Below are 15,785 nucleotides of genomic sequence, written 5' to 3' on the forward strand. Positions count from 1 at the left end.
TCTGATTTTAGAACTACAGAAATACATCTAATCTATTTCTAAAGAACTGAACATGCCTTCTTCACTGGAAATCAGAAATTAGAGAAATCTTCCAGTCCATGCACAGTTAACTCCTATACTGAATGCAAAATTAAGGTCAGGTTTTTCTTTCAGAGCCAAGCCAAAATCTTGCAAAATAATTTTTTAAGAAAGCCTTAATTCCCTAAGCAGAAAATGGAGAGTGACTAGTCTCCCCTGCCCCCCTAAATGTTCATTTGAGAGGATGAACTGTTTTTAAGAACGAGTACCTGCCCAACCTTTCCAAAGCTGGAATACCAGAAACCACAGGATCACTGTGTTGCTCATAACATATGGTTCAAATTTGTTAGACTACATTTTAGAGAGTATGAAAATCAAGTATTATCCTGAACTGAACTTTTTTATGTCACTCCTTGCAAGTAGATACGACCACTAGTGTAACTTGCACTGATGATAAGTTCTGTGTTAAGCAAGAGCTTCCAACGTTCCAAAATGCATAATGATTCAAAGAACACTAATAGATTGCAACATGCATACCAAAAGACATGAAGATGGTTAGCAGTATCTCCTGTGTGTTAAGTTGCCTGCACTGACTTGAGGCTGTACCCCTGACTACAATATGCTTATGGTATAATTATCTTTGGTTTTCATGATTATTTAACTATTATTTGTATTATAGTAATGCCTAATGACTCTAATTCATAGACTTTAAGGCAGAAGGGGCCATTATGATCATCTAATCTGACCTGCAAATTGCAGGCCACAGAACCTCAGCTACCTGGTCCTGTAGGAGCCCCCTAACCTCTGGCTGAGTTACTGAAGTCCTCAAATCATGGTTTAAAGACTTCAAGTGACAGAGAATCCACCATTTACACTAGTTTAAACCTGTAAGTGCCCTGTGCCCCATGCTTCAGAGGAAGGCAAAACACCTCATGAAGATCAGGCTCCTATTGTGCTAGGCACCATTCAGACAGTCCCTGCCCCAAGTAGTTTACAGTTCAAATAGACACAGCAGATAAAGGGTGTAGAGAAAAGAGAGGCCTCATGAGGTGAAGTGGCTTGTCAACGGTCCATGGCAGAGTGGGGAATAGAACTCAGGTTTCCTGACCCTATGCCAGTTGCCCTGCCCATTAAACCCCTCCCTCTCTTCATTTTCCCTTTTTAAGAAGTTCTTTTGCATCACCATCAAACTTAGTTATAGAAACTGACCCAGATCATATTGCAATGTAGGGACAAGTTTGACTGGGTTTTAAATAAATTTAAGCCTCTTGACAGTTCTACTTATTTCCCTAGGTTACGATCATTGGCTACACATTGGGTATTCCAGACGTGATCATGGGTATCACATTCCTGGCAGCTGGAACCAGCGTGCCGGACTGCATGGCTAGCCTTATAGTAGCAAGACAAGGTAGGTTTGCCTCCTATATTAGCAAACATGGATGTGAAAGCATCTCCTACATGTCCACTTTCTGTTAAGAAGGTACAGAGGAAGTATGGCTTGCTAGCCTCCAGATAAGGTTTCCCGATAAAGTGGATGATATGAAAGTGCATCTTCCCTGAGGTGTCCAGATGCTATTCCCAAGCTTTGAAAAAACAAGCTGGGGCTGAAGGGCAAGACATGAGCATTCCCCAGCTCTCCTTTACTAGCTCAACTGGAAAAATGGGTATGTTTGCTACTCAAGTTCTGTAATATATGGTTCCCAAGATGTGGCAAAGATGCAAAGGTTTGAAATAAGACTCCAACTGATCTGTAATAGACATAATTACTTGAAACTATTGCAGCCTTTGGACATCCACTCTGTATTATTCAGAACCATAGGTTTTCAGAGCTATACTCTGGGCAGGGCAGTATGGGAAGAGGGGTTAGACACAGATGAGGTAGAACAGCCTCCGTCCTTCTGTTCTTTTCAGATTCTTATGCCTCTAGAGGCAGATCATCAGCTGGTGGAAATTCTCATAGCTCCATTAGAGCAGAGGAACTGGCCCTTGGAGTCTTGTGTTGGTTCCACTTAACATTTGTCCAAAGGAGCAGCAGGGAGAGGTTCTGATGAGTGAAATCAACGCTGATTTGAAATTTAATATTTGCAGAGAGAACAGGAGATTGTCCTAGAACTAACTTGCCATCACAGAGAAGGTAAAAGGCCACTATTGAGTCTGGACCATGCTTTAGCAGCATAGCCAATGCCAAGCATTCAAAAAACCATGTTCAACTTGAAAATTAAGGATTAAGTTTATTTGTCTTCTGGTTTCTGAGACTTTGGGAACACTTGAGTCATTTTCTCCAGCTTTTCTCCACAACCAGGAGATCTGGAAAATTATTTTTAATGAAAACAGATTTCCATTACTCCAGAAGCTGGAGCTTTAAGAAAAATTGAGTTGGCAATACTGCTTTGGGAGGCCAAGAGGCTGTTTTCTGGTGAAACATACGCTTCCCCAGTATGCCCATATTTTTTTTTTTTTTTAAAGAAATGAGCATCAGTCATAAAGAAAGGCCAAATCTAGCCAGTGTTAATCTATACAGAGTCAGGAGTAGTTCAGATGCAGATATTCTTGTTGAAGAGCAAGAAGCCTTTACTGAAATGACTGATTGTACCCTGTTTCCTGTTTCTGCAGGCATGGGGGATATGGCTGTGTCGAATTCCATTGGAAGTAACGTTTTTGACATTTTGGTTGGCCTGGGTCTCCCATGGGCTCTGCAGACTCTAGCAGTGGATTATGGTTCATATGTAAGTCTTATATTTGATTGATTTTTTTAAATTAAATACAAATATTTCTTTTAGGCTTCTGTCATGTTTTCTGTCACGTAAAAGTTCTTTCAGTTGAAATTTGAGTGAGCAAATAGCAATACCTATGTATGATTTAGGGAAATTGTAGTTAATTCTGTCTAAGATTTGTGGCATGAGTACTTTTATTTCCTGTTGAATGCAATAACCCAAACTGCAATAAGATACCATATTATACTGTATTTTGAATAGATACATGAGCGAGACAGAGGTAAATTGCTTAATAATAGACTGAGATCTCTACTCTGAAGGGATAAAAATAGAATGATAAAACACATAGATGAGAAGGTTTGGATAGGAACAAACCAGCATAGCTTCTGGAAAGGAAATCATGCCTCACTAAGCCATTTGAATTCTTGGAGCATGTCAATAAACTAGTAAATGAAGGAGGCTGTTAAGAAAATTAAATATCACAGGATGATGGGTAAAACAATACCGTGGATCAGAATATCACTAAAGAGGCAGAAAACAGAGTGTAGAAATAAATTATCTGTTTTCAACATAGGAGAAGTTGAACAGAGGGGGTGCCCTAAGGAATTATATTAAGATAATTGATGTTTAATAGATCAATTAATAATCTGGAAAGGGGAGGGAATACTGAGATGGTAGTATTTGCAAGGGACAAAAATTATTTAGGTGATTTAAGACTAGAGAAGACTGTGAGTATCGAGAGTAGTCTAACAAAGTTAGGTGACTAGGGAACATGATAACAGATTAAATTTTTTGTTGGCAAGTGCAAGGTGATGCACATAGGAAAGAATCATTTGAACTGCTTCTTAATATTGCAAGATACTAAGATAACTAACTACTCAGGGAAACGACCTGGACATTGTTGTGGGTAGTTCCATGAAAATATTTACTAAATGTGTAATGGTGGTCAAAAACCAGAGTGTTAGGGTGCCCATAAAGGGAGAAGTATCAGAGACTCCCTCAAGTCCACTAGAGACTTTGTATTGCTATTAATTCTAAATGGAAGACACTAAGATTTTACAGTGATCATGTAGATATAAACTGTATCATAACATATACACACGAGATGGGCGAATTAACGTTGCACAGGCAACCTTAATTCTGGCATTTCCTAACATATGAGTGCTTGACTTCGCAACCTTTAACATTCTTTTAATACAGATTTTTGTATATAACATTTGTACAGCTTTACCTGTGGAACAATCTTTTGATGCTTAAGTGCAGATCCTCATCATGTGTAAATTGTCATAGCTTCATGGAAGTCATTGGAGCTATAACAATACACCCGCTGAGTATTTGTCCCTTATTGTATCATGCTCACCTTCACTTTATATCTTCCTGTATAGTTGAATGGTGAGGAAAAATTTGATAACAGGTTTTTTAGTGCCTGGTTACTCTGTCTCCTAGATTACATTTGGGATTTCTTTGTGAAGCTGCAGTAATCATTTACGTTTGAGATTATGTTCTGTTTCCTGTGAGGGGGAAGAACATGACTGATGGAGGGCGGAACAACAGAGGAATCACTCTTTTTCTGTAATTTGGGAAGTGTTAGAAAAAGTCATTGGCTAATTTTTGAGACGTTGGTGCCAAACCTGATCAATGAAAGGTGCATTTTTCATATGTGTCATACCCTGTTGTAATTATAGAAAGTTTAGGGAGAAAGCCTGTTGTGTCTAGCCCCAAAGTCACCCCAACAGCAATTGTGCTGATATACTTTAAAATAGCTTTTTAAATTATTCCGAGGAAACTATTTTTCATTATGCTTCATTCCTTTGGGGAAGTTGGTAACATAATTTAAACTAGTTTAGAGACAGACACTAGACCTTGTAGTTCTGTTGCAAACCCCCATATCTTGTACTTCAGATATTCAGACTAAAGATTTTTGAAAAAGGGAAAATGCAGTTTTGAAATCTGACTTTTCCTTTTTCTCCAGCGTTAGTCACTGAATGACACAATTACACTATCTCCTTTTAATTATCATCATCATTATTTATGTTACCATACCACCTACGAGCTCTAGTCATGGACCAGAACCCCACCATGCTGGGCACCGTAGAAACATGGAACAAAAAAGACAGTCCCTGCCCCAAAGACCTTACAATCTAAGTAAGATTTCAAGGCAGTTGCTAAGGGTGCACTTCGGTGGAACCAGCAGCAGTGTCTATGCTTCAGGCTGTGTAACATTTTTCAGTCTAATCCTTTGTTTTCAAGCACATGTACCTTTCTTAAAATTTCGCCTTGTGGGCCGAAATGTTCCTGACCCCTTGTCTGCCTGAAGGTGACTCGTTTGCAAAGTGGGAACAAAAAGAGTTCTGATATTTTTCCTATTTGAAAATACTTCTCGCACCATTTTTTTGAACATCTCTGCAGCTGAAATGGCTGGGGGTTGAAATGTGAAATCAGGCATGGAAATAGTCCTCACTGAGCAGACATGCCTTTGGATGTTCTGAAGATAGCTGTGTTTGATTTGAGTGGGTACTGAGCCTTGGACAGTTATTTACTGAGAAAGTACAGTCCTTTTTATACTCCCACTAACTACTCATGGTCATGTGCTTAAAGTTAAGCATGTGCTTAAGTGCTTTGCAGGATCAAGCTTGCGTTGCTCCAACATCTGTCAGGAAGGAGCCCTTTACACACTTATTCAGACAAAATACACTGTGCCTGCTCCGTAAAGGATTGTTAGAGGCACAAATCCAGACACGTTTTCTTTAGAACAGCCAAGATGTCTTGACCTGCCTGGCTCATACAGTGGGACTGCTCCTGTGCTTAATTTAAGCACGTGCTGAAGTGTTTCACCAGGTCAGGCCCAGAGCGCTCAGCACATTGTAGGATCGAGTCCAACGTGCCTGGCTAAGGAGGGCTGTACTGTGCTTCCCTCTTGTTCCTGAGCCTATACCAGCAGCAAAGGATTGCACCCCTGTGCCACCTCAACTGGCCAAAGTTTTGTGGGGCCAGAGTCAAGGCTGTAACCACATACCCCCCTCCTTGCCCACCTGCTGCAAGCAAGGGCTGTCATGGGCCCATGGCATCCACTACCCCCTGCACCCACAGACCTAGGGACAATCAAGACCATAGTGAAAAGCCCATGGATCTTGTAAAGTGCAAAGGGATTAGGGAGTGCTAGTGAGCAGGGCTCAGGAAAGCGTATCCCTCCTCAGGTGCACCGGAAAGTGCTTTCTGAAGGCGTTGAGCCAAACAGTTCCTGATTATGGAATTCACCCGTACCATTGCCAATTCCTGCCAGCCAGGTGAGCTTTCAAGTCCTGCAGAGTGAAGCTGCTGCTTCTTCATTTCATGGGTTTATCTCTCAGCCCCGTACCCTAATCTACCCAAAAAAACCCACCAACAGCCTGGGAAATTCCTTATCAATGTGATAAGGGAACATTAAAGGCACAAGGTCAGGCACTCAAGGGTCAGGAATTGCCAAGAAGGTTTTCCCACCCCCACAAATGCATCCAGGATTAATTCACAAGAGGAATAAAGACACCTTTGCACGTGGATTAAATTTTGGCACCCTATTGAACCAATCCAGTAGGTGTTATTTATTGCTTTAAGTGAATGCAGTGCATATTACCTGGCAACCCTGAAGACTGCAGTTCCCTGTCTATCTTCAGGGCATGTTCGTTATTTAGATGCAGTGTGGTCCAATGGATAGAGCATTGAGGCTCAGGAGACCTGGCTTCTATTCCCAGCTGTGCCAGTGACCTGCTCTGTGTGTGACCTCGGGCAAGTGACTGCCCCTTTCTGTGCCTGTATTTTACCTCCCACCCTTTATCAGCCTTGTTTATTTACATAGGAAGCTCTGTGGGGCAGGAACTTGCTCTTACTATGTGTCCGTACAGCACCTAGCCTGATGGAGCCCCAATCTGAGTAGGGGTCTCAAGGAGCTGCAGTAATACAGAATCCTAGAAATGTAAGGCTGGAAAAGACCTTGAGAAGTCATCAAGTCCGGCCCCCGGCACTGAGGTCTGGTATACCTAGACCATCCCTGACAGCTGTCCGTCCAGCCAGTTCTTAAACACCCCCGGTGACGGCACTACATTCACTTACAGCAGTAAACCACACTTAGTGGCTTTCTAATATGAGACCCCCGCTCAGCTCAGGGCCCCCTCCACCTCTCCTGGGAGCCTATTCCAGAGTTTAACTACCCTTATCGGCAGAAAGTTTTTCCTAATAAAAATGGCAGCAGTGCAAGCTCTCCTGCCCCGCCGCACCCACGTGGCTCCAAGAGAGAGCAAAGGACCAATATAAACTCAGTACATATCAAAAAGATCTGTGCATATATTTCACCTTTTCATTGTTTTAAGCATCAACATATTAAACATCTTCCATGAATAATGATATTTTCGATCTTGACTAAAGATCCAAAGCTGAAGTCTCGGTGTGGAGGAGTAGTGACCTTTTGACAGAACTCTGACATTTCACTTGGACTGGGAAAAGAGGCTGGGGTTAAAAACAAAACTAAATTAAATGTGGTAGGAATCAAATTCATTTTTCTAGGTCGGAGCTCATCCCTATATTTGTTGTGTTTTTCCTCTAAAAAGGACATAAACAAGAGGCTGAACATGAGTAGCCTGTTTCATGTATGTGTAACAATGTCCTCACTGTTTAATTTATCCAGATTATGTGTTGTGCAACGTGGTCACATGTTTAAAGAGTAGTCTTACAAACAAACCCATAACCCGCAATGAGCGTTTCCTCACTATTTACTTCAAGTTCATGGATTTAGCCCAGAATCCACAGCCAGCTAAACTAAAAACTGTATCTGGCGTGTAAGGACTAGATTCCACTTGGTTCAGATACAGTCTGCTGACAATGACAACATTTGTGAACTATGATTGTTCATTATTTATTCCGCCCCGTCGGTGTGCCTGGTACTGGATTCAACATAGAGAAGACAACCACACGAAGCTTACGCTGAGGGATTTGTGAGAATAAGTGTTAGGACTCCTCACACAACAAGGCTTACTCACATCATTAAGGCCCTGCACAACTGGGCCCATGTTTTTGACAGACAAATATGACTTTGCTTACATGTTAAACACTGGAAGATTTCAAAGCTAATAATTACTATTTCTTTAAATGTTTGGCATGTTCCCAACTTCCCATTTGGATTGCCTCGTCCAAAAGAGGAAGTCCCCAAAGCTATTACTGCAGCTTTGAAGCATTCCCCCCACCCACCCACACACACACACAAGAAAAGATTAAAAAAAGAAAAGCCGGTTTGAGCATAATTACTTTTAAGTTACCATCCAAAACTGCAAATTACGCCACCAGAATGAGCAAGATAACTGAATTGTGCCATGGTCGGATGAGGGGATTTGAAATTAAATTTGAGAGGGTAAAAATGCATTTTAATAAACAAACTGGTAAGGCACTTGTAGCTTTAAGACCAATGGAGCGAAGACACTGGTGGAAAGAGAAAGTGAGCTGAAAGTCAAGCCTCCAGTCCAGAAATGCGCTTAAGTGCATGAGTAACTTTAAGCATGTGAATAGGTTCGTTTGCTTCAGTGCCATAGGGAAATGAAGTTTAATATTGAACAAGACATTTCAGGTCATTTTAACAAATCAAAACCTTTCAATTCAGGACAGCCTGACCCAAAACAAAATAATGTTTCTGTTTTCCTGACAGAAATTCTTTTAAAAAATGTTGGCAGAATTGAAGTTTTCCCATGGTAAAATTTTGATTTTGTGAAACCACATCTTCCATAGAAAAACCCTTTTGATGGAAAATTCTCAACCATCTCTTCACTTGAGTACATGTTTAAGTCACATTAAGTCAATGGGATTTAGGTCCATGCTTAAAGTTAGGCACATGCTTCCATGCTTTGCTGAATCGGGTCCAGGATGACTATCTTAAAACACACAGGGTGAAATCCTGATTTTGGGGTGGGGGGGGGCAAGATTTTCACCCATATCATATGCTCCTTGGGCCAGAGTTAGCTTGGACTCATACCGTCATCCATCAGAGGAAACCCATCCACATGGTTCCTGAACTGGTTAGCCTGCTTGTCAGGAAGGTAATGGTGACAGAAAGCAGCGAAAGGATCTGTGATGACCAGTGCAGCCCAAAAAGTGGAAGGATCTGCTGGCTGGGACAAGGTCCTGGGCAGAGCAGCCAGTGAAACATTGATTCAGTACATCTCTTCATCAGTCTCTGCCAGGGGGGCTTTAAAACCATGGCAGCAAGTCTGAGCCTGGGTCTACAGACTCAGGTGCTCAGGGCTTGCGCTGTGGTGCTAAAATCAACATGTAGATGTTGCTGTTCGAGCTGCAGCTTAGGCTCTGACCCACTCCCCCACCCTGGGCTTCAGACCCTGTGCTCCAGCTGGTTTTAGTGCCAAAGCACAAGCCCCATCAGTAGACCCTGAGACTCGCTGCAGTGGGTTTTAAAACACAGTGCAGACACAACCCTAGTCACATACTAATGCTGCCCCACCCCCTTCCTGAGGCTAGGTCAGTGAGGCTGCCTGTGGGGAACCCTAAAGGGATCCTTCTGTTGGAGGAGAATGGCCAGGGCAAGAATCCACAAACAAAGAGGTGTGAAGCCAAAGTCGTTCTTATTTAAATAAAGTGTGGGGGTACAGAAAGGAAAAAGGGAAGGGATTCAGCCCAGCTCCTAAGCAGGCTTGGCCCAAGTTGAATAAACCTCAAGGCCTTTGCCATTTTCCCTCTCCTTGATCCAAACATTCAACTCAAAAGGAGTTGAGTGTGGAGAAGGGGTATCAGACATCTCACTCCACTTGTCCCTCCTACTACAGAGGAAGAATCTTCTCCTGCTCATGAAAAATCTCTTGATCTGTTCTATTCTTTTCTAACCTATTTAAGTTCTTGTACTTCATCCATCACCTTGTTATCTGAGCATGGTAATGGCCATCCTGACTACCTAGAACAGCTTCTCGATTAGGAGAGGAAGCTTGCACGCTTTAAGACACCAGGCAATAACTGTAGATCACTGGAAACTAGCCTTAGGCAGGGTCTGTTTTATAGCATTTCAGCAGATGCTTCCCAGTGTCAGTTCATTCAGTGTCCAGTTTCTTTTTATGCAAACAGATGCAGAGTATCTCATTATTTACTGGAGCACTATGTCCAATTCCAGTACAGGAACGGAATGTGACAGCATTTTCTCTGGCCTTCTATATCAGACATGGTTAAAACAGTTTGTCCCTGAGAAAAAATTCTCTGTAGAACTGACAAAACAGTGGTCTTAACAGACATTCTACAGGTTCCTTAGCATCTCAGGACCTGCAGTATGCTTGTTTTAACAATCCAAAATATCCTTGTCACCAAGAATATCTGAAGTTCACCTTCAGGGAACTTCACTATCAGTTGTGTGCTCTGATATTCAGATTGACATCTGCTCCTAGACTGTTCTCCTATGTAATGTCTGGTGAAATCCCTCTACATCTGCTGTTTTGTCCCATCTGATTCATAATCACCAGTGGCCAAATTCTGCTCTCATTTACACTGGTGTAAATCCAGGTGAAATCAGTGGCGTACGCTGTTTTTACACTGGTGTAATGCAGAGCAGAATCTGATTCCTTTTTCTTCATCTGTGTGACAAGGTTGGGTATCACAATGTGTACACACAACTGGCAGTGAGCTGTGCTATGATTTTATAGATGCTGACATTTTTTTAACCTTATGTGGTAATGTGGTTTCACCCACGAACCAGCCGATCAAGTGCTCATAGCAGGAAGTAGGTTTAAGTGGTAAAGTTCTGAATGTGAGGCCCCATTGTATTGTTAACAGTGTGTTGTGCTTCATCCAAGGATCTCCAAGTGTCTTACAAACATTAAGCCTCACAAACCCCCTGTAAAACAGGATTCCCATGCCCATTTATTTGTGTATTTATTATGTGTATTACTGTCGTACACATATTTATTATGTGTATTAAAGCCACAGCTAATGGCCCCAACTGAAATCAAGGCCCATCATCCTAGTCACTGGAGGCATCTAACTCCAGTTGAAATCATTGGCACCTAAATATCCTTAAAAATCTTGCTCAGTACAAACACATAATATAAATAGAGTCCCTGAAAAAAAGCTTACTGGTAAAGACTGGGCAGGGAACCAGTCAGAGAGAGATGAATTGATTTCCCTAAACTCACACCAGAGCTGGGAATAGAACTCAGGTCTCCCAAGTCTCAGTGCAGTGCCCAAGCCGTCCTATTGTAAGTGACATTCCTGGTTCTGTTGGCTTGTTTCCCATGCTCTTTGCTTTGGTGAAAATACATTTTAGTGCCTGGATTATTTTATTCCTCAGCTTTTATTTTGGAAAAAATCTCCATCTCTTGTTATGTGTTTGGAAGCCCGCGCCATATTGTTTGACTTCATGGAAGTTCCCCTCCTCCTACTTTCCGAAGTAGTGTAAAACCTGTCTACATTTTGAATGCAGACTGTTGGTACCCATCAGCATAAATGGGGACCTAATCCAAAACATTATTCATCACAGAAGGCATTATTCCAATGCCATGAGAATCTACAAAACGGGTGCATCATTCATCAGAATCAAAAAGGAATCCTTCAAGAAATGGAAACATGGACAAATTGCTAAGGAATACAAAAGCATAGCACAAACATGTAGGGACAAAATCAGAAAGGCTAAGGCACAAAATGAGTTAGCAAGGGGCATAAAAGGCAATAAGAAGAGATTCTTTAAATACATTAGGGTGTAAAAGAAAGATAAAGGAAAGAGTGGGTCTTCTACTTAGGGCTTGTCTACACTGGCAATTAACAGCGCTGCAACGTTCTCACTCAGGAGGGTGAAAAAACACCCGCCCCGAGCGCAGCTATTTGCAGCTCTGTAAAGCGCCAGTGTAAACAGTGCCCCAGCGCTGGGAGCTACGCCCCTTGTGGAGGTGGGTTTTTTAGAGCTCTGGGAGAGCTCTCTCCCGGCACTGCACTGCGACCACACAAGGCACCTTACAGCAGTGCCACGGCTGCGCTTTAGCGTTGCCCCTGTAGACTAGAGCCAAGCGAGGAAGGAGAGCTAATAACTGATGACATTAGGAAAGCTGAGGTGTTTTATGCTTATTTTGCTTCAGTCTTCACTAAAAAGATTAATGGGGACCAGATACTCAACACAGTTAATATTAACGACAAGGGGAAGGAATGCAAGCCAAAATAGATAAAGAACAGGTTAAAGAATATTTAGTTAGATGTATTCAAGTTGGCAGGACCTGATGAAATTCATCCTAGGGTACTTAAGGAACTAGCTGAAGCTATCTCAGAACCACTAGCAATTACCTTCAACATCTCACGAAAGACAGGCGAGGTCCCAGAAGACTAGAGAAGGACAAACATATAACCTATCTCTTAAAAAGGAGAACAAAGAGGAATGAGAATTATAGACCAGTCAGCCAAACTTTGATACCTGGAAAGATACTGGATCAAATTATTAAACAATCGGTTTGTAAGCACCTGGAGGATAATGGGATCACAAGGAATAGCCAGCATGGATTTGTCAAGAACAGACAAACAATAGCAGGGCTATTGACAGGGCTTTGACAGGGCTAATGGCCTACTGGATGGAGGAGTAGAAATAGATGTGATATATCTTGATTTTAGTAAGGCTTTTGAAACATTCCCACATGACAGTCTCATAAGCAAGCTTAGGAAATGTGGTCTGTTAGGATATAGATGTAAAGGCCTGTACTCGAAGAATTTAGGTGTATTCTTATCACTTGGCTAGTTAGAGGTATAAAAGAAAGAATCAAAATCACTGTCTGCCAGTGTAAGGTCCTTCTCTTACTGTGACAGTCTGAGGCCCTGTTCTTAGGCTAAGGCCTTTGGCTAAGCAACAGAGGCAGCCATAAGCTGGGAAGTGAACGGTCACATCCTCACATTCCAAACTAGTCACATTGAAATAAGGTGCTTTTGGGCTGTTAGGAATACAATCCTGTCCTGATAGTGCCTATCACCTCCAGAGAAAGGGAAGTGCCTAGAAAATGTAAAAGGAAATTTAGTTTGATAGCATCTTGTCTGGCAAGAACTCACTTATCAATAGCTGGGATGTGAAATCCTCACTTCTGTATTGTTTTGTCATTATAGTTCCCACTTTGCTATTGTTTGTCTGTATAATCTCTGTCTGGTTCTGTGATTGTTCTGTCTGCTGTATAATTAATTTTGCTGGGTGTAAACTAATTAAGGTGGTGGGATATAATTGGTTACATAATCATGTTACAATGTGTTAGGATTGCTTAGTTAAATTTCAGGAAAATGATTGGTTAAGGTATAGCTAAGCAGAACTCAAGTTTTACTATATAGTCTGCAGTCAATCAGGAAGTGAGTGAGTGGGTGGGTGGGTGTGGGGAAAATTGGAACAGGGAATGGGGGTGGGGAAATTAGAATCATGTTTGGCTAAGGGCAGGAATGGGAACAGGAACACAGGTGTAAGGCTCTGTGGTGTTAGAGCTGGGAAGGGGGACACTAAGGAAGGAAACTGGAATCATGCTTGCTGGAAGTTCACCCCAATAAACATCGAATTGTTTGCACCTTTGGACTTCGGGTATTGTTGCTCTCTGTTCATGCGAGAAGGACCAGAGAAGTAAGTGCGTGAAGGAATAAGCCCCTAACATGGTCTAAATGAAATCACTCTAAGGTGGGTGCATAACTAGTTGACAGACCATTCTCAGGGAGTAGTTATCAATGGTTTGCTACCAAACTGGGAGGGTGTGTCTAGTTGAGTACCCCCGGGGTCAATCCTAGGTCTGGTACTGTTCAATATTTTAATTAATGACTTGGATAATGGAGTGGAGAGTATGCTTCTAAAGTTTGCAGATGACACCAAGCTGGGAGGGATGGCAAACATTTTGGAGGACAGGGTTAGAGTTCAAAACAACCTGGACAAATTGGAGAAGTGATCTGAAACCAACAAGATGAAATTCAATAAAGACAAGTGCAAAGTACTACACATAGGAAGGAAAACTCAAATGCACAACTACAAAATGGGGAATAACTGGCTAGGTGGTAATACTGTAGATCACAAATTGAATATAAGTCAACAATGTGATGCAGCTGTGAAAAAGGCTAATATTCTGGGGTGTATTAACAGGATGTTAATATGTGAGGTAATTCTCCTGCTTTCCTCAGCATTGGTGAGGTCTCAGCTGGAGCACTGTGTCTAATTCTTGGTGCCACACCTTAGGAAAGATGTGGACAAACTGGAGAGAGTCCGGAGGAGAGCAACAAAAATGATCAAAGGTTTAGAAAACCTGACCTATGAGGAAAAGTTGAAAAAACTGGTCATGTTTCGTCTTGAGAAAAGAAGGCTCAGGGGAAAGCTAATAACAGTATTCAGTTATGTTAGGGACTGCTATAAACAGGACAGTGATCAATTGTTCTCCATGTCCGCTGAAGGTAGGACAAAAATTAATGGGTTTAATCTGCAGAAAAGGAGGTTTAGGTTAGATTTTAGGGAAAACTTTCTAACTCCAAGGGCAGTTACGTTCTGGAATAGGCTTCCAAGGGAGGTTGTGGAATCCCCGTCATTCAAGGTTTATAAGAACAGGCTGGACAAACACCTGCAAGGGATGGTCTAGGTTTATTTGGTCCTGCCTCAGTGCGGGGGGCTCAGCTTGATGGCTGCGAGATCCTTTCCAGCCCTCCATTTCTCCAATTCTATCATTTGGTCTCTGGTATCCTTCTCCCTTTCACACTCGGCACTGGGAAGATCTTGGAAAAGATGGGCTCAACTGAGGTGATCTTTAGTTCTTTCCAGTGGTGTGGAGTGAATCTTGGCTATAGTGAATCTCCCTTCTTGGAATCATTTGTTCCCACATGGACTACAATGTGGGCTGCTCCTTTACAATGTCAGACAATCTCATTGTGATCATTTCTTCTGGCACCCAGGAGGCAAAAAGCCACCCTGTTTTTTTTTTCCTCTGGACACAGATGCCTGGAGACAAATCTCTCCCTGTGCAGTCACCAATCTAGCTTACTGGATCTTTCTTTCTTTCTTTTCTTTCTGTCCCTGGATTACTTCTGGATCACAGATTGACAGGAGTCTGGTCAAAGCCTACAGCTTGTTCTCAATCTAGTTTTCCTCTGGGCAGAACAGCTACTGTTGGTGACCAGATGGAAAGGTTCCATAGTTGTTCGCTGTCTCCTCCTTCAGGAGGATTATCCACAATCTCAACTCTGGTGGTTCCTTTTTTTGCCTATCCATCTTGTCATCTTAGGTTTCTCCCAATGCCTTCAGCTGTTGCTCAAACCATCACCTCCATCCTTTCTCCACCAGAAAGTAGAGCAGCTTGCAAATCAGATGCAAATGAAACCCTCCTGGCCTTTGTCTAAGAAAATAAATATCAAGAAGCTTCCTCACCAGATTACCATGGTTCCTTCTGTATCTTGTCTATATCCCAGTTATATTAATTCAAGGTAGCCTCTTTACTTGTTAAGACCTGTCAGTATGAAAGACCTGTCAGTCTTACTCCTTCAGAACTCACCTCATCATTGCTCACAGAGTTTGCTTGGTCACACACCCTTCTACCTGCCTCTGTACTGGCCCCGTCGCTCATCCAGCCCTCATGCAGAGCTTTCCAGCAAAGACCCACACCGTCCTGTCCCCTGCAGCCCTCACATTTTCAGTTATTCAACACTTGGAGTCCTGAACTGGTTGTTGCTTCTGAAATGCCATTGGACTCAATCCTTGGGAGCCAAGTAACGCAGGCCTAACAAGTCCAGAACAGAAACAAAAACCATCCATGGAAAAGGTTTCCTATCTTTCTTCCAGGTGCTTCCCAGGGTCTCCATCTGGCAGCCTTAGTGAACCTACAGCACCTTCAGCACTCAGAACAGGTTTGGGCCAGGATTTTTTTTTTAACTTCCTTAGGGGAGCAAGGTCAGATCCACCTTGAACTGGAGCTGTCATTCATCCCACCCCACTTTCCCCTCCTGTATCTATTTTCAGCCTACGTCTCTGTACAGCGAGCTGCACGATGGAGTGTTGATCAGTCTACCCATCAGCCACTGGGACAGGCTTTAACTGTGAAGGCTGTTGAAAGCTGATGT

At 42.4% G+C, this 15,785-nt stretch overlaps 1 protein-coding gene across 2 annotated transcripts in view; it reads left to right on the forward strand.

The window, feature by feature from the left end:
* Positions 1-15,785, forward strand: part of SLC24A3 (solute carrier family 24 member 3) — a 319,465-nt gene that overhangs the window by 291,754 nt on the left and 11,926 nt on the right. For both annotated transcript variants that reach the window (XM_084625278.1, XM_084625279.1), the window contains exons 14-15: positions 1,312-1,426; positions 2,632-2,744. In XM_084625278.1, coding sequence (XP_084481404.1) covers positions 1,312-1,426; positions 2,632-2,744 — 228 coding nt within the window. The remainder of the gene's footprint in view (positions 1-1,311; positions 1,427-2,631; positions 2,745-15,785) is intronic.

Source organism: Lepidochelys olivacea (genome assembly GCF_965140295.1).
Source record: "Lepidochelys olivacea isolate rLepOli2 genome assembly, chromosome: 3".
Lineage (NCBI taxonomy): Eukaryota > Metazoa > Chordata > Testudines > Cheloniidae > Lepidochelys > Lepidochelys olivacea.